Source organism: Hippocampus guttulatus, chromosome 9 (genome assembly GCF_054856545.1).
Source record: "Hippocampus guttulatus isolate MCC_2025c chromosome 9, RoL_Hgut_1.0, whole genome shotgun sequence".
NCBI lineage: Eukaryota > Metazoa > Chordata > Actinopteri > Syngnathiformes > Syngnathidae > Hippocampus > Hippocampus guttulatus.
This window is the reverse complement of record NC_141269.1, coordinates 9408205-9427376: the sequence shown is the minus strand read 5'-3', so window position 1 is coordinate 9427376 and position 19172 is coordinate 9408205. Positions and strand designations below refer to the sequence as shown.

At 42.4% G+C, this 19172-nt stretch overlaps 1 protein-coding gene across 7 annotated transcripts in view; it reads right to left on the bottom strand.

The window, feature by feature from the left end:
• adgrl3.1 (adhesion G protein-coupled receptor L3.1) overlaps positions 1-19172 on the bottom strand; it is a 150569-nt gene that overhangs the window by 18545 nt on the left and 112852 nt on the right. For all 7 annotated transcript variants that reach the window (XM_086119558.1, XM_086119553.1, XM_086119555.1 and 4 more), the window contains 6 exons: positions 15892-16014; positions 15599-15804; positions 14082-14258; positions 12554-12763; positions 7113-7333; positions 1615-1681 (listed from right to left, as the gene is read on the bottom strand). In XM_086119558.1, coding sequence (XP_085975684.1) covers positions 1615-1681; positions 7113-7333; positions 12554-12763; positions 14082-14258; positions 15599-15804; positions 15892-16014 — 1004 coding nt within the window. The remainder of the gene's footprint in view (positions 1-1614; positions 1682-7112; positions 7334-12553; positions 12764-14081; positions 14259-15598; positions 15805-15891; positions 16015-19172) is intronic.

Genomic DNA, 19172 nt, shown 5'->3' with positions numbered 1-19172 from the left:
AACATTCACATTTGTTCCATTTGCACTTTGCTGGCATTTTATGAAATAAGCTGTAGGAGATTTCAAATGTTTGTGGTAGCAGGCTCTCGTATAGTACATGGCAGAACACGAGGCTGTTGTTGCCTGCGTGCTCCTCAAGATAATGAACTTAATAAAGCTTCCTCAGTGAAGTGTACAAGGACTGAAACCAGTGGAGACACATTACTACCATCCATTTAGTTTTTAACATTTTATCCTGTTAAGGGCCACAGGGGACCTGAAGCTCATCACAGCTGACTGTGGTCAAAAAGGCAGGCTATCCACCTTATTACTGAGGGCTCTGATGCCCAAAAATTATGGGCGCTACTTCCTGTGTGACACCGGAAGTAGCAGTTAGCCATTTGTTTCCAGGAGCGGTTTGTTTGAACATTTTTTCTTTCCTTTTCTAAACGATTGTAAACCCCCGTAGCATTTAAAAATGTGTTGCACAGCTTGGGAACTTGTTCCGCTGTTGGCGGTTGTACAAACAACCAGAAGAAATTGAACTTGCGGCTATAAGAGCAATTTTATGAATTTATGATTGTAATGTTTACTCGTTTGAGCTGCGACAACTGGCATGCCCTCATTGTCTGCGTCTGCAACTGTCATAGAATGTGGACTCGCACGAATAGCTACCATGTAAATATAAATGTTCATACTGGAAGTTGCACCCACAATTCACACAAAGGCACATGTGCACTAGGAATAAGAAGGATATATCCATCCATCCATTTTCCGAACCGCTTGATCCACACTAGGGTCGCGGGGGGTGCTGGAGCCTATCCCAGCCGTCTCCGGGCAGTAGGCGGGGGACACCCTGAACCAGTTGCCAGCCAATCGCAGGGCACACAGAGACGAACAATCATGCGCGCTCACACTCACACCTAGGGACAATTTAGAGCGTCCAATCAGCCTGCCATGCATGTTTTTGGAATGTGGGAGGAAACCGGAGCACCCGGAGAAAACCCACGCAGGCCCGGGGAGGACATGCAAACTCCACACAGGGAGGCCGGAGCTAGAATCGAACCCGGTACCTCTGCACTGTGAAGCCGACGTGCTAACGGACTACCGGGCCGCCAAGAAGGATATACCAAAACTTTATTAGAGTTGCATCTGTTGTGAAAGTGCAATATAAATAAAGATGTATTGTATTGTATTGTAAAACTGGTCTGCGGTCACAGGGGCTCATTTGCCCGTAAATGCCCCCCTGTAACGCTGATTCTGCAAGCAGATCACCTGGCATACAAATAAGAGGCTACAGTCATTTTTGCATCTCCTTCAAGACAGGGATTGATTTGACACATTTTGATTCTCGTTTTTACTTTGCTTAGTCAGATTTTCTCAAATTTTGGGTAATGGTTTGCCATCCAAAATATTTCCCTTTTGTTGGACTACAATTTGAGAGTTAATCCACATGTACGGATGATTTTAAATTGATCCGTTTTCACACTTTCGAGATGCACGGGGAAACCAAAACAGATTTGGCACTTCCACGTGACTTGCACAAACAATATGGCAGCTAAGCCAAGTGTGCTGAGAGTGAGCATGCGTGTGTGTGTGTGTGTGTGTGTGTGTGTGTGTGTGTGTGTATCTCACCATTATGATGAGTGTAGCAGGGCCTATAAAGCTCCAGATAAAGTATGTATCCAGTCGCAGCCAGCACCTAAAGAGAGCGGAAAGATGCAGGGGGATTAAAACATGTCTCAGAGGGATGCTGGATGGCAAAAGATTTACCAGCAGATGACAGTTTATGCATCACACACGTACGCGCACGCACACACACACACACACACACACACACGCTCTGAAGGAATGGGGAACAAGTTATTGACATGACTTTCAAATTGTGAGAAACACAGGAATGATGGAAAGAAAGAGAGGAAGCACATGGCTCCAACATACATCATATTCTTGGAGGTGAGATGGTGAGAGATGATCACCCGTGATAAATATACCTTCACTCCAACCCAAGGGCTGTGTATGACACCGTCACATGGTGGGTTGGGGAAAGATAACAATGTGGTCTTTGAATACGGAGGTATGCCTTGGAAGACTCTTTTTATGGAGTCTGGGGTTGGGACTACGGTGGAGAATGGAGGCGCACAAATTGCTGAATTACACAAAAACGAATTTCCATCAAACTTCAAAGAAACCAAAGAAGAACTGGTTCACCACAACTGAATAGTTGTGGTGAACCAGTTCCGTGATTCTCAAACTGAGTCAGAGGTCCTAGGACCATAGCTCGAGGGGGAAGCAAAATAATTTGCAATTACTTATGTCATTCGAAAAAAAATGCACATCGACTTAAAACAAATATAATGAGCCAAATACCTTTTTTAAATATGATCGAGTCATTAATAACAAATAAATGATTTTATGAAATTTTGGGGTGCGCATGGTAGTTATGGTCAGAGTTGGGGATTTTGAAAAGTTTGAGGAGAAATTATTATGATAATGGTGAATCAACCTTTTTTTTGGGTTTATTTTTTGGGGGCGGGGGCTGGGGGGGGGGGGCTTTTTGCCATTTGGAGTCACTATGTGGCCTTCGGATATCCTCCGTGAAGCAGAAATTACTATTACGGCACGACACAATTTTTCACATTGTTTGAGGAAGTCCCATTTTAGTCTATCCGAACCATTCTGCCGCAGTCTCAAAAAAGAATGGTTCAATGAGCCAACTCATGTGTCGTCACATACACCGCGACAACGTTTCCTCTTCGTTCGCTACCCCTTAATCCACCCTCAATGCACAATTGCATATGTTGCTGCTACCCCGAAAGTTTCCTCATTTGTGGCATGTAAGGGAGGAGAAAGTCTACCTTCCACTCGGCGGGTTACAACTCCGCGCTTAAAAAGTTCCATTGAAGCAAAATGGCTGACTGATTCACGGCCGGCTACTTTTGAATTATTAATCTTTCAATTTCCACCACATTAGAGCGTTCCCCCATTATGGGGGCCCCGCACTGTGTCATTGTATCTCCCGCCATGGCCTCCTGCATCAAGTCATTGCTCCCCACCTTCCTTAGGAGACGTGAGCGAGATTTGGGGCGCAGTAAGGGGCGTCGTGTCATATTTTTGTTCAAAAAGGCAAGAAGTGGTGCCATTTTCAAGGCGGTGGATTGTAAATGTGCCACATAACTCATGTTTTGCTTCTATAAAAGGTACGTTATTAGCTGGATTTATTATCCAATTAGTTCGGTTTACATGTAGGGACACAGGTTGTTTGGGTGAAGCATGACATTAACTGGCCACCACGTGGCACACATAGACTGAATGTGCCAACTTGAATAGGGATATCAACAATTTCGCTTTGGCATGGATCTTGAGATTTGATTGACATGTCGCAAACGTATTGCATGAATAATGTGATACATATGTAATATATAAGTTAGAGCTGTATATGAAATCATAATGACAATTTCTGCCTTGACAAATGATTATATCACTCAGTTTTCACTGATGCCGTCAGTGCGATGCACATTTATAATGAATTATAATGAATATAAACTGATATTCTTGTGGTAGTTTGCAGCGGTGTAAAATTGCACTGCTTTATACTGAGAGCGGTTTCTCATATTTTGACCTTCTTAGAATAAGTCTACACACCCCTGTTCAAATGCCAGGTCTTTTGTCACAGAAATTAAATGAGACCAAAATAAATGAAAATGTCTCTCTTATGATTGAAGGTAAATAGGAGTCTATACACATGACACCCACCATTTAATGTGCCACTGGTTGACCTCAAATACATTTGGAAAGTCCAAGTAGGCTTTTCATACCTTTATATGTTTGCTTTTTCGCAGTTTGAAGGTTTTGTGTTAATACTGACTCATTTTGCACAAGGGAGTGAGAGAATTCGTAGTGGTTCGATGAAACCAAGGTTGAACATTTTGGCCAACGAGCAATTAACACAAAATCACCTCACATCATCAGTTATAGGACGGTGTGCACACTTGTGCAACTACATTACTTCAGTCGTTTATTTTTACATGCCCTTTCAAAAAGAGCCCCCCCCCCCCCCCCCAATTGAGCTGTTATACGCCACAATAATGGTGGAAAGAGTTTCTAAATAATTTATCTGGGTCTCATTTCTTTACATTACAACTCACATTTGTACAAGGGTGTGGAGACTCTTCAAAACAGCATTCAGTATTATGCGGCGCACTGCAGATTCAGGATAGCACCAGAGAAATTATCATATTTCAAAAATAATACAGTGAAAAATTGAGCATGCTTGTGCCTTGTAATTGCTTGCCTTTTTCATATTGTATTACTGGTATTTGTATTATATGTTTGTTTTAGGTTACATTTGGGTTTTTTTCCCCTCATGTGCCCTTTTTGTCTCCACCTGTTGTCGTCATCCGGGTCCCTTGTGTTGAACCAATCAGCTCGCTCAACCCTTTGTGTCTTGTCCAGGTGTTTCTCGTCCTCTCGTCACTTTGTTTGTATTTCGTTTCGCAGGTTCTGTCAGTCTTTGCTGGATCATTGTGAGTGTCTGAGTGCCACTGTCATGTTTTGTTTCTGTTTTAGGTTTTTGTTACTTTGCTTTCGTGTCGTTTTCAATACTTTGTTTGTATACTTCAGATACTTTTCCAGTCTACTCCTGTTTGTATTTTTGTTCAATACATTTTGCTCAGTCCACCCTACTCCACCCTTGCCGTCCTTCAGCCACCACCTCGCAAAACGTGACAATTTGATGGATCAGTTGAACCTAATGAAGTTTCGAGTGAATTATATGAAGCACTTCAATTAAACACAGTTTTATTTTCATGAAATCATCTTCAGTTAATCTGATTAATGCTGTTTGTTGTTATTGACACCGTCAAGGAATTTTAAACTTGCGAAAGCAATTCCTATTTTGGGCTCAGGCCGAGTTTAATTTGGAAGATGAATGGTGTTTGATTTGATGCTCATAAGAATGCACGACTTGTGATAAATTGATAGCTTCTAATCTATTATTCTAACAAAGACATGTTTTTGAAACTTGCTGTTTTGTGACAACGCTCCGAAGTCTATTGTCGTAATTTTGCTTTTTTTTTTTTTTTACTGCGCAACAAATTTAATCGTCTAAAAAGAGCTCTGTCAACTAGCCCACAAAAGTACACGCTGTGAACATTCATCAGAAGCCCGCCATGCAGATTCATGTTTTATTGATTATCCAGAGATGAAATATTGAGCTAAGTGGCATCGGTGCACCTTCAACATCAGATTCAACCCTTTCCCGCTCGCCCAACTTCCACAGAGTGACGAGCACCCCGTGGAAAGCTGAACTTTACAAACGGTCTCCAGAGCAGCAGAGCGAAAATGTGAATCATTTAACAGCTTGATAATGTGCTGTCATTGTTCACTGCCTGTATGGAAGCACTTATTTATAAGGCATGCGAGCAAGAGATTTTAAATGTTTAACATAAATGTTGAAGTTTGAAAAATTGAACAGTCATACAAAGTCTTTGTGTTTGGCGGTGCATCATTGTCAAATACGTGTGGTGCCCTTTCAATGTCCGTTTTCATTACGCAATCAAAGGCACCCCGTGGAATTCAAGTTGGAGTGATTTTCCCCACTTGAGTATGATAATATCCATTCAAAGATCTGTTCGCAGGGAGACATGCATTCCGGGTGGATGGAGCTCTCCAATTGCCCACTTCACAGATGTGTGATCTCCCTCTCCAACTTTACATGATCTGGTTTGCTTTCAGTTGCACGAATGTACTTTGCGTGCCTCAAGCTGCCGCAAAACACAAGCAAATCGGTTTCTTCCGCCATGTCAAGGACGACCAGCACCTCTCTCGCATGGCGCTTTTAAAGGGAGTGACAAGAGTCGCTTCGATTGGCGGCGAATGAAGTTGGCTGTGTTCACACCCACAACGGCCTTTCTTTGAATGCGCCATGCTGTGCCTGCTTGCAGGGGTCTGTAGAAATACCAAAACTTCATACAGCCGCCGTGCCAGACTACAGCCATTTGTGTTTAACTCTTTCATGCAGCCTCCAACCTGATAACATAAGCTGTCCACTGTCATAACCGCTGTCCCTGAAAAGGTGAACATTTTTTATCCAGTATCCCCTAAGTGTACTACCACTGCTACTGCGTTCAACTGAATTGCATTACTTACACGTCAAATTGTAAAACGGTACTCAAACTCACACTATTTGGGACGGGGTACTGCATCTTTACAAAGTGACAACTACTGGCCCGGGTGAATATTGTTAAACGGGGATCATTTTGACAACGGTGTCATCAATACATGACATTTCAAAGACTAAAAGACATGAGGTTATTGTGTCCAATCAGATTGTTGTAGTGTCAATGCTGAATCTCTCACATCATATGATACAGTTACATAGCATCCGTGGATTTGTAAAATGGTGTGCAGAATGAAAGAGCCTCATGGCCATTCTTTTGTTCGATTATTGCGACGAGATATCAACTTCACTATGTGGTCTAACAATGTTTATTATCGGGTGTTCATTTTTTTTCATCACGTATGAACTGCACGACATCACACTGGAAGCTGTTCCTGGTGTTTTTGGTTTTGTAATGTCACAAAATAAATTCTTACGTCGTATTATTTTTATGAGGTGCGGCCTTATGTAATGTTGTGGCCAGCGAGCGCATGAGCACCTATGAATACAACGGTGACCTCATTTCCCAGGCATAGGTCACACATGTTGAAACTTTCATGAGATTGACTCTTGCACGTGGTGCGTGCATATGCTTCGTATGAATGAGGTGTTGGCTGCCTTCTCTCTTGGATTCAGCCCGTGATTCAGTCAAGCATGCGTTAGTATGTCGTCATGTACGTCGACGACAGCACGCTCCCTCCCGGGAATAAATCTGCTGCACACAAGGAGGCCAAGCTTTCGCTTCAAACCCTTTCAATATGGCCACATTGTTGTGCGCCTATACTTCTCCATGTCCCTATTCGCCATCCTTGACTGCTTCTTCCCTATCTCAGCCTCTCTGTAGTGACACTTCTCAAGCGCTTGTAGAGTCCAGTGCCACAGCCAAAACGACAGTAGGCACACTCCCTCCATCCCATCCTTCCTTCACACCCCATCACCCCCCCCCCCCCCCCACCACCCCCATGTTGCTTACACTCGGTCGGTGCCATAGCTCCTGTAGTCCACCGCAGCGGAGACGGCCACTATGACAGCAGGCACGCCATATCCTGCCAGGTAGAAGTACTTGGTCCGGGAGTGTTCGCTCTCAAACACCTCCACCAGCATGATATATAGCTGCACTCCTTCCAAGAACATCCAGGTGAAGGCTGCCAAGAAGAAGAAATGAAGCAGGGCCGCAAAGACTGCACAGGCAATCTGGTGATGGAAAAAAAAAAAAAAAAGAGAAGAGGGTGTAAATAAATAAATAAAGACGATCACAACACTTATAATATTCAAACTGATGGCTGCACAGTCTTTTCGAAAGTTGAAAAAGAAGGCAACGCAACGTTGGCTGCGACTCAGATTCCTAAAGCACTCGTTTATCATCTTCAAATAAGGGAGGAACTGCGAGGGCTTGGAAACTAGGTTGCCAACAGTGGAATTGACAGGAGGGTTGACTGTAGGCTAAATAGAAAAACGCCGCACTCCCAATCATCACATATCATGACAATTACAGACAACGGAATCACTTCAAGAGAGCACTAATAATGCAGCCGTTGCTCAACGTCAAAACGTCCCCAAAGAAGACCGGCGAGAAAATATAAGTGACAAGCTGGCGCCACATCCGCTGATTTACACTTGATGATGAGACAAGCGCACCGCTCAAAAGGGGTCTGGCAGGAAGAGAGGAAAACTTATTTTTATGGAGACTAAAGAAGATCAGAGCAAACACTTTTTTGGATAGTTCAGCAATAAAAAGACATGAAAGGCATCAATAACCTTAGCTAATCCATACCAAATAGTATACAGGTACATTGAGATGACAATGAAAACATTGATGTAAGGCTTTCACTATGGTAACAAATTATTCAGACAAGTACATACAGTATCATTCAAAATAAATAACCTCAGGTAAAAGTCAATTCTGTTCAATTGCCAGGAAAGAAAAACTGCAATTGAACAGAATTCATTCAAAATGCAATGAGACTTGATATAATGCATAAAAATAAATGTAAGTATCACAATACATTATATTTCCACCAATATGAGCATAGCACCATTGCTGTCTGAAAATGGTGCCTTCCTCTACTCAAAACCATAAAACACTCAATTCTGAACATACATTTAGGAAATATTCCAACTCAGTTTGGGCTAAACTATGTTTGAATCAGATGAATGAATTGAAATCTTGTCACGTAACTAATGAAATTAATATTACAGTGTGATCCGCACCACAAAATTTTCACAAAGAATTTACAGCACTCAGGGCTCCCTTAAGACATAAGCAGGAGTCCAAAAATGGACCTTTACTTCTGAAGTGGAATTCTTAACATTTACAACAAAACACCAATAATGGCACTCATCTCCGCCAAGGCATGGCGAAATGTTGACACGGAATGTCACAAATGCGTTTTCATTAAATTGTGGTCACCAGCACATCCTGAGAAATGATGAAGACGTAAAATAAGGAAAAGACATTTAAAGAGCATTGAAAGTAAGACTATCTGGTGTGTGCGTGTGTGTGTGTGTGTGTGTGTGCATATCTATCTATCTATCTATCTATATATATATATATATATATACTGTATATATAGATATATATATAAATATATATACACACACACACACACACACAAAGAGACCTGCAAAGATGAGCACAAAATGAAAAGAGAAACATCAATCCTAAATCTGCATTTAGAATTGAGGCAATAGGGCAAGAAGGAAAGAGCGGTGCTTAAGAAAAGAGGCAGTCGGAAGAATGATCCGTGCGATTTGGGCCATCATTTCCATGGTGATCTAAAGAGTCGTCGAATGAAACCGCTCAAAGTGTGACTTTTTATAATGAAAGCGCTTGCACAGGGAGACAATTACCTAATGTCTGACAGACAATGAGTTTAGGGAGCCAGGGAGTCGCTCATTTCCATTTCTAACGATGGCACGTTTTAGCGTTACACACACAAAGACACACACAGGTATTAAAAAAAAACAAAAAACTAGTGTGCTGCTTATGCGGAGTCATTTGGTTTTCCTGATGGATTTACCGGCTTAACCGGCTACAAACTAAGTGACGCTCAAGATGTTAATGGAGGTCACGAATAGCCACCGGTAATTAACGGGTGAGTGGTCTGCGCACGCACAGCAGCTAGCATGCATAGAAAGACACATGAGCACCTTCCACGCAGCCACAAAGAAGCACACAACTCCAAAAGACAATGTCTAAACACATTGTTCTCCTCTCCGCCATTGACAATTAGAAGCGCTTCCTAATTGACGCTCGGTGAGATGCTCAGCTACGCTCTGTGGAGGCAATGAATGATGCTGCCAGACGGCACACCAGACAGGCGGTCCATCAATAAAAGTTTCTAAAGCAAAAAAAAAAAATAATAATAATTACATTACCTACACAGAGCTGGAGCAAAAAGTTTGACGATTGGGTGACCTTGCTCGGAGGAATTAATTAAGCTTTTGTGCAAATGCCTTCTTTGAGTCACAATGTCCATATGACATTTGGGCCACAAAGTCTGCGAATACCAAAATGATTTGTTTGACCCTCCTTTTTTTTTTTTTAAATCATGACTCTGCGTGGGGGGCTAGTTAGACTCGATGATCGTAATTTTGAACATGGACACAGGCTGGCGGATTTGTTAGAAGGATAGCTGTGCAGCCATGGGAGTGGTTACAACTGACTTCAACGTCAATCAAACAGTCTTTTTTTTTTTATCCCTTTACACTTGGAAACCGCCGCGCACCCATCGATCCTTCATGTTCCCACCCTCCCCGTTGCTGTGCTGCCCAGTGGGGATGATTTAACAAATATAATACAATGATTTATAAGGTTTGTTGCTCACATATTCCTGAACGTAACACATCATAGATGCTGTCTCCCCTGCGCTGGTGTTAGCGGGCATAAGCTTTAGATGGACTTTCAGCCACCAACTCGTCACTCTGCCAGGAGCATCTTCCAGACACTTCTGTTGTGGCTGCCCACCCAGCTTGGCGGCAACTGGTTTGCCAATTGGCAAACACTGAGTGCCGATGTTTTTTTATTTTTTATTTATTTATTTTTACAAAGAAAATAATAAGAAATTTCATCTGTGCTTCATGTCATACGTAAGCATATTTGACAATAAAGATGACCTTGACCTTGATAAAAGGCAAATGATTATGTGTGATTGGTATAATATATGTATATATACTGTATATATATATATATATACTGTATATATATATAGTTAGTTAGTTTTTTCCTTTGGCCATGTTAAGAATGTGGCTCAAGTCGATCACATTCTTATCCCGATAACATGTAATGGGAACATTTGATTTCATTTTGTCATTGCTATTTTTTGTTTTTATTTTTGGAGCTACGTGACTGATGGCATATGAAGAACAAAAATGGACTTATTTTTGTTTCGCGCCTACGCCTGCACAGAGTATATACAACAATTGATCCGCTGTTGTAAAATGGGTAAACATGAGCCAAATTTATTAAGTAGATTCAGTTCATGAGTCAGCAAGCAGGTTGAAAATGTAAAATCAATTGTTTCTCTGCGTAGGAAGAAACAAAAGATATATAATTCGAGTTTGAGAAAACACACTAAATGGGCTAGGTTTGACATGCCAAATTAACCTACAATCTAATTGCCAGCCTGCAAATCATAATGAATGATTGTTTTCAACCAGAAATTATTGGAATCGTGTCAGCCTGGTCAATTGAGATTAGCAAAGGGTCTGGCCAGCCTTGGCTGTCCTTAATCAGATGAAAGCACTGCATCAGTGAGCGTGATGAATACAAGCAAGACCATGAAAAGGCTCCACTTCACACTTACACAGTGACCCAGAATAAAACTGCTCAACATGATCTTGTATTATTGGATATGAACCCAGATTCTCAGGTTTAATATGAAGATTAAAAAGACAGGCGTGCTACGGTGTAGGCATCATTTACATATTCCATATTTATTCCTTTTACGTCCCAAACATACTTGATTTACACCATAAAACGGCAGTGGCGAAATGTGTCTGGTTAGTGTCTGTGTGTTGAATGTGTCTGTATGGAGTAGCTTGTAAAATGTAGGTTGAACTGAAATTTGTGTATTGACATCCTTGGCAGAACCAAATGGATTTTGGGATTAAAACAAAACAAAAAAAAAAAACATCAACTATATTCATATTAACCTGAGGGTGAATGACTCATGGAAGTAAGTGAAGCAGGACTGAAGTAGCACATTATTAGAGGCAAAGCAAATACATATGCATGTGCACGGAGTCCAAAATTCAATGTCCACAGAACGGCAGGAATGAAGAGCCTACAGCCCATTTTTTTGTCCCCCAAAATACCATACTGTGGTTCTTATAAAACAAAAGCTTCTCATAAGAAAATGGTTTCCCACCCGTTCTTTGAAAAAGAGGTCTTCTGCATTCCGTATAAGCCAAAAATTCAATTCCACAAAGTTACTTCTGCTACTGATTTTTTTTTTCACTCCACACAATTAAAAAAAATGTTCTGATATACCGGTTTCACTCCATAGCCTTGAAAAGGAGATTTTTTTTTTTTAATGTCAGTTTTGCAGGCAATTATCCTGTGAAAAAAAATGAGTAGCTGGTGGGTCGGGATAAAATGAAACCTGTTTTACTAAGTTTTTAATTTTAATTTGAGCTGCCTCAGCCATTTTGTGCCACACACATTGCTCCTGCACATGACGACTGCAGCTCATTTGCAATGACTGAGGCTTTGGAACCATAAGGTGGCCGTTTATGGAGAAAATGGCAAATGGAAACTAGCAGTTGGAGAGATAACCCCTGTTAAGATGCCCTTGAGCAAGGCACTGACCCCGTTCACCAGCTCAAACGGTACATCGCTTGAGCACGCCCTTTTAACTGTAACAGCTCTCCTTTCATGCCTGCATGTATGCGATCTGGTTTTCTGCATGGTATGTAACACGAATCTAGAACAGAGTGAGGTGAACTTCCCCTTGAGGAATTATAATGAGTTAAACAAATGGAAATGCTTGGTCATTGATGACTGCAATGTGTCCCTGTGGGAATCACGTTAATGATGCTGCAAATGATGATACCATAAATGTTGCTCAAGAAAACAAAAAAAGTCAGCTCAAATTCAAGTATCTTTTGAATGACACAACATCAAAAATACAGAAAGTGTCGAAATCTTTGGCCAATGACTGTTACAAACACGTACCAAAGATAACGTAGGGCAGTGCAAAACTATCCGATGACGAAAAAAAAGAGACATTCCATTGATTAAGTACTAAATCCCCAAGCCCAACCCTTGATGGATTAATTAAGAGGTTAAGTATTTTGTCCACATAATGCATATATCAGCAGTACTTTCAGCAATGCCAGCATTGGTCTTCTCTGTTAAAAAAAAAAATTGATGCCTGGTCCAACCATATTGCACTTTTTTTTTTTTTTACTTACCGGCTGGTCTGCTCTGTTGATTCCTACCAGGAAGAGCGACTCAGCAATGAAGAGGCTGATGCAAAGGTTCTTATGGATGGTGTTGCGGTCGCTCTGCAGTCCGCGGAAAAAGCAGAAGGTGAAGATGCAGATGAGCAGGCAGACCAGAGACAGCAGGATGCCAACCCAGGTGATTACATCCAGGAGCAGATCGTGGATGCTGTCTGCTTTCTGTGAACAACGCAAGAGCAAATCACATCGACTGTCTAGTTTACCAGAATATGAAACAAACAGGAACATGAAATGACCCCCCCGGGCGTGAATGATGGCGGTCTGGCTGTGTGTCATTGAGCGTTCAGAGTTAGGGCGTTCCAGAGTGCTGCACAGGTGTTGCAGCTCTATCTATCAGCGTCCCGTAAGCTGGCACGCTGATCTGTGTTGAAGACGGCAGCGGCGTGATCGATACGCCGCTCAAAGCCTCATGCGGCATTCACATACGGCCGCCAAGTAAGCGAGCCCTGACAATGACCTCTCTTTGGAAAAAACAAAACCCAAAAAACACTCGTCCACATTCGTCCATATGCACAACTGCTGATTTTTAATAGTGCAAAAGACAAGATAAAATGAGGGCAATAAAGGTTTCACCCATGATACGCTTGCTTACACTGTGGGAAATAAATATGAAAATAAAGTGATGGCAAGGGATACGCACGGATTTATGAGCTGTTACCTCAGATAACTTGATGAAGACCCCTGGGTTGTTCTGAATTTACATTGATGCAAAGTTTTCACAAAACCTGAGCCATGCATTAATATAGTTGCCTAGCTAACAGTGGTGGGCATTTATAACCTAAATTTGTGCCATAAAATTACATGAATTAATTCCCAACATTCTGAGCATCACATAAGCAGTTGGAATTGGTTCTTTAACCAATCGGATTCGTCGTTCCAGGGACAGACCCTCACTGGTGTCAGCATTTTTTCTGCATTCTGATTGGTTGGTTAGAGCAAGTCAAGTTTGACTAGCACAACACATTTGTAGCTACTATCCACAACAATACATTAAACATTCAGTATTTCTCTTGAGTATAATATATAGTATTTCAATTATTTGTTTTTTTAATGTTATTAGATTGATTGAAGTGTGCACTGTGTGCTGTTATATAGTTATTTGTTTGCATAGTTTTGATGGTTTTTGTGACATATAAGTGGTGCTATGCTGCTCTCTACTATATGTCAATGGTGTTTGATACGAAAACCCCCCCACAGGCATCCCTAATTATTGACAATTTAAATAGTAACGTTTGATCAGGATCTCCTAATAGAGATCGTCAAATCACTTGTAAAATTTTCCAAAATACTAAGTCGTGGAGTCGAGAGAGAACTAAATCCATTGCCAGATGCTGTGGTCCCATTCTCTTCATGTACTCTCGCGCACCCACCTCCTTCCCTTATAAAATGTATTACTGCAGCTTGGGTTGCAAATCAAACGGTGTCATGATGCTTTCCAGAACCACGCTGGCCATTCCCAGCCCAAGTCACAGCTTACCTTGACCTCCACGTGGGCCATGAGCACGGCGAAGCTGGTGAGGTGAGTGCAGGAGCAGCTGGTGTGGGTACGATTGGTGGCCAGCAGACGACAGTCCTGCGTGGACCAGAATCCTGTCATGGTGCGCTTGGAGTAGCTCCAGAAGGAGCAGTTGGGATTGAAGTTCTCTTCGGAATGCTGGGGAAGCAGAAACAGAGAGGAGTAGATTTAAAGTTGGGATCAAAAGCAGGAGGCAGGAATGGAGAAGAAGATGACAGAAGAATGCAATTGTGTGAGAAAACATTTGGAGAGCGCAGTAAAACAAACGGGACGCGGTGAAATGATTAGAGGCGGTCAAAGAGACAAGAGTACAACAAACAGAAGGGACAGAATACGCGGCAACAAATGTCATGTCAAGAGGTGACGGCAAAGGCTGTGCTTGTTGTGTGTGAGATTGTGAGCGAAGGAGCTGCTGCTGGTGGTGTGAAAACGGAGGAATCTGCATGTTACTTTCCAAATGAGGACCAACCGGAAAACACGGCACGTTCTTTTACGGCCGACAAATTGGATAGGTACAGTATTTAAAAACGGTCAATTGTAATTTGATTGGGAATAAAATCATCGAGGAGTGCTAATTTATTCCACTCCTTTTCAGATGTGAGGTTTCAAACCTTTGGCAACAGTCAGCATTCAAATCAGGCATCCTGTGCTCGACATCATAACCAGCGCCGGCTGCACCAAAGGCAGTGGCATGTACCACTACATTACCAGAGCATATAGCGTAGGACAATAATCCCTGAAATTACCATCAAAAAAGAAAGCCCTGTAATGGTCAGATTTTTTAAAAATGTTTTTTTTAACCCCTCTCTTTTATCAGATCACTAAAAAGTTGAATGGTCAGTAAAAATGTATCCCGCTGGGCAGCCTCACATTTATGTAGTACTCTACATATACATCAGCCACATTCCAATAATAAGGTCATCTCTGATAAAACTATTAACAACCTGTTTAAAAAGTTCGAGACCAGCCGACATGAGAGGACCACACAATTTAGCCCAATTGCTTCTCTGGGACTACAATGACTTTTTAAGGCCAATTAGGGTATATAAAAGCCACACATGATAAAAGGAATGATGACTTAAAGTACTAATGTGTTTTGGAGAGTGTTTAATCACAAATAAGGCCCCGGACCCTCGTAATTATAATTTACTTGTTAAGTGTTGTGTTGGGATTTGCTAGTTAAAAAAAAAAAAGGAAAAGAAATCCCTTCCTTATTGACTTTATGGAGAAAAGCATCAGGTCATGTAATTATTAGTCAAGGGACCTTTCAACCACTTAGTCGCCACGATTACTATCATTGGAGTGGTCATCAATACGACCAATAACTCGTACAAATAAATCAATGAGATCATGTTGCTGCACAATCGCGTACACCCAATGTCAGTCGTGAAGACGAGTTGCAGAGGCCTGCGCGCCGCGTCACAGTTCAGTGGCACCGGGGCACGTCGTTCCCGTGCGCCGCGAGCCTTTTTACCCACCTGTAGATGTTTGACCGTGAAGATGACAGGCTCCGACAGGTAAACCTTGTTGCTCTCCTTGTTGATGGATGCCATGATGACGGGGGAGTTGACAATGACCGAATAGTTGGGGTATACGGCCTCGCTGCTCAGTCGGACGCTGGCGTTCTCTGTGGAGAGATAGGAGCCCAAGTTCCTGTAGAGGACAAAGGCCATCCTGATCTCACCTGTTGGAAAAACAACACGGTGAGCGAGATCACCCTGAGCAGGGGTTAGCGTGAGAGACCGGTCGCGGTGAGACGTGGGACATTTACCGTTTCTACCGTGCTGTTTGAGAGTGCTGGCTGACAGTTGTATGGAGTTTCCGTGTAGCTCGGACTGAGGGAATGTCAAGTCGCTGAGGCTCCCATCCGTGCTCAGCCGAGCCACTTCCAGCTCTGGAAGACATCGACACACACAAACACACCAACACACCCTCCAATCAAGCCATTGCGCAGCATGTTCCATCGGGTTTGTTTTGTAGCCTCTTGTGCAAACCGTGTTTTCTCACTAAGTGCTTCGGAGACGTTGCTCCTCAAGCAATTCTCACTCAAGTCCGCACACAGCTAAAAATACCCGGCGCTCATTAAAGTCATGGAAATTATACTTTCCAAAAGGACACTGTCAAAAGTGTCTTCAGGTAGATGATCCTTACATTGTGGAAATCTAATTTTGCCGTCGGAGTTTGTTAGAAAATCCTTGATTAGGGCTGTGTAATGTAACAGATAAAGATTCTAATTAACAACTAATTATACCTATCAAAATCTTGGGTTTCAGAGCCATTTGACGATTCCGACACTGCTTTCAACGGGAAAGCAGCTCACACATCAAATACGCCACACAAGGACATGGATATTAGATGAAACGAGGAGGCGTTTGAGGTAGGAGGGCGAGGTCAAAGTCAGGTTTTGAAAGGAGCTGAAAATAAGAGACTTTAGTTCGAGGACTGGGATAAAGGGTTAGTAGGAAATGGAGTGAGATAAGCGTAATACATGGAGATAAGACACGCAGAGGTAACGGCAATGGTCCCTCATTGGTATACACACCAAATTCATCTGCAATCATTTAGTGTATATTAAAGCAAAAGTATGTTTTCATTTTACCTTTAACAAAAACCTTCCATCGTAGGGACGGAAGCTGGGCTTTTAAACGTACTGTAGCATCACTGATATTGCTACGGCAACCTACGATTACCTTGAAACATTGTTCAACCAGCCAGGACATCACTTATTTTTCTGTATGACTAGTGATGTGACATGTTCACAAATTGGACCTGGATAATAAGCATAAAGTGGAGGAAAATGTGTTTGTTTCTGAAGATGAAAAATCTATTTTTTTTCTCCACTGTGACTACTTTAGCTCTAAATGTATTTGTTTCTTTGCACGTCGAAAAAGGTTTATTGATAGTGTCAGTGGTAGGCACCCTTATTCACATCCCCTCACTTTTTCGACAGTTTGACAGCGACACTAACTTTACCCAAAACCCATGTCAAAAGTTTTTCGAACCATAGTTTGGATACCATTGCATTAAACAGTTATGTCCAGGGTTTTACTTTGCCTTCATTCACCATCAAACCACACAACCAAGTAAATCAATCAGTGAAGAGGTCTTTAGTTTCGAGAGAGAGACAGAGACAGAGAGAGAGAGAGAGAGAGAGAGAGAGAGAAGGTGGGGGGAGGTAGTCCAGTAGTCAGTGCGTCGACCTCACAATGCAGAGGTCGTTGGTTCGAGCCCGGCTCTGGCCTTCCTGTGTGGAGTTTGCATGTTCTCCCTGGGCCTGCTTGGGTTTTCTCTGGGTACTCCGGTTTCCTGCATGGGTTTTCGCTGGGTATTCCAGTTTCCGCCCATATTCCAAAACATGCATGGCAGGCTGATTAAACACTCTAAATTGTCCTTAGGTGTGAGTGTGAGCGCGGATGGTTGTTCATCTCTGTGTTCCCTGTGATTGGCTGGCAACCGGATCAGAGTGTCCCCCGCCTACTGCCTGAAGACGCCTGGGATAGGCTCCAGCACCCCCCGTGACCCTTGTGAGGATAAAGCGGATTGGAAAATGGATGTGCCAGTCGATCACAGGGCCTTTTACTGTTGAGCTGCTTTTTAGTAAAATTTGTCCACTACTCAGTATCTACTTAACATCACCTCGGGAAACATGTCAACCAAAGACAACTTTAGCAGGGAGCCTAACACCTTTGTTTTCTTGCTGGGGCTCAAACAACACGATCCAGGCACAATACACACACACGCATGCACGCACACATGCACACACATACACGCACATCCATATGCATCTCAGCAGGATATCAAAACAAGCTGCGTCTACGCTAATTAAAGCATCCTTGTCATGACAATCCACTTCATAAGAAACACACTTGTTCATTATTGTTATCACACGTGTGCATGCTGATGCCGCTGTGTTATCCCTTCAAATCACTCTTTTGCTATTGCTAATAATGAATTCATCTGTCTATTATTGAAGCGTAGAGTCACAGATTCAATGATACCACATGCTTCTCGGGTTTCTTCGGGATGTGTCATTCAGATTCCTGTTGCACGCATCCGTGAAAGACTCAGATGAGGGGGAAAAGCCGGGATAGAAGGGAGGGGAAGTAGAGGAGCACGATGAAAAGTGCGATCAGGCCAGTCATGAATAAAAAGAAGAGATAATCGCGGCGGATCTGCCCACTGGATTAGCTGGGAGGGAAGATTAACGGCACAAAAAGGAGAAATGAGCACACAACAAGATTATTTCCTGTTTTTAGTTCTTTGGAGATGAGCTATCGAACATTTCGGTGTGTGCTCAGTGGTATGGAGGGAAAAGAAAATGACAGTTCGTGGCAATGAAACCTATTTCAACTTAAGTGGGTAAAGTGTAACGTTAGAACCACATTAGGTGAATGGCTGTGATTTCATTGCTTAGTGATGTGAAAGAAAAACTCTCAGAGCATCATGTGACATTCCACCACTGCCATCAGCCTCCAGCAGGCACTCACAGAGTCTTCATTGCTCGTCATCTCTTGCTTAATTTCCTTTCCTGCTCCTCCTTTTCACTTCTGATGGCGTAACATACAAGAACCGAGGCGGGTGGGGGTGGGGGGTGCTTGTTGATGTGTTGTGCAGGAGACGTCAAATCAAACCACGCGAGTGAGCAGGAGGAGAGGGGTGAAGGAGGGAAAACGAGAATGACACTTGAGGTTGTGGGTGCAAATGAAATGAAGGTGAACACCCAAACTACAAATCACCCCGTTTTGCACCTGTGAAGCCATCGCTGGTTAGCAGTAAGGAAAATTCACTTTCAACTCGATGGTTAGAAATATAAAAACTACTTTGTACAATGCACTCGGCGACCTGGACCACTTATATTGGATAATGTTTCAAATTGGAAGATAATGTACTTTGATAGATACACAACAGTCATTTTGGAAAATTTGAGAAGCAACTGATCGATAACTGGGGTCGAACAATAATCTTTGATATGGTAACCAATAGGACACAATGATGTAGAAGAGATGAAGCCTTAGCATAACAAAGAAAATTTGCTGTAGAAATGTCAAAATG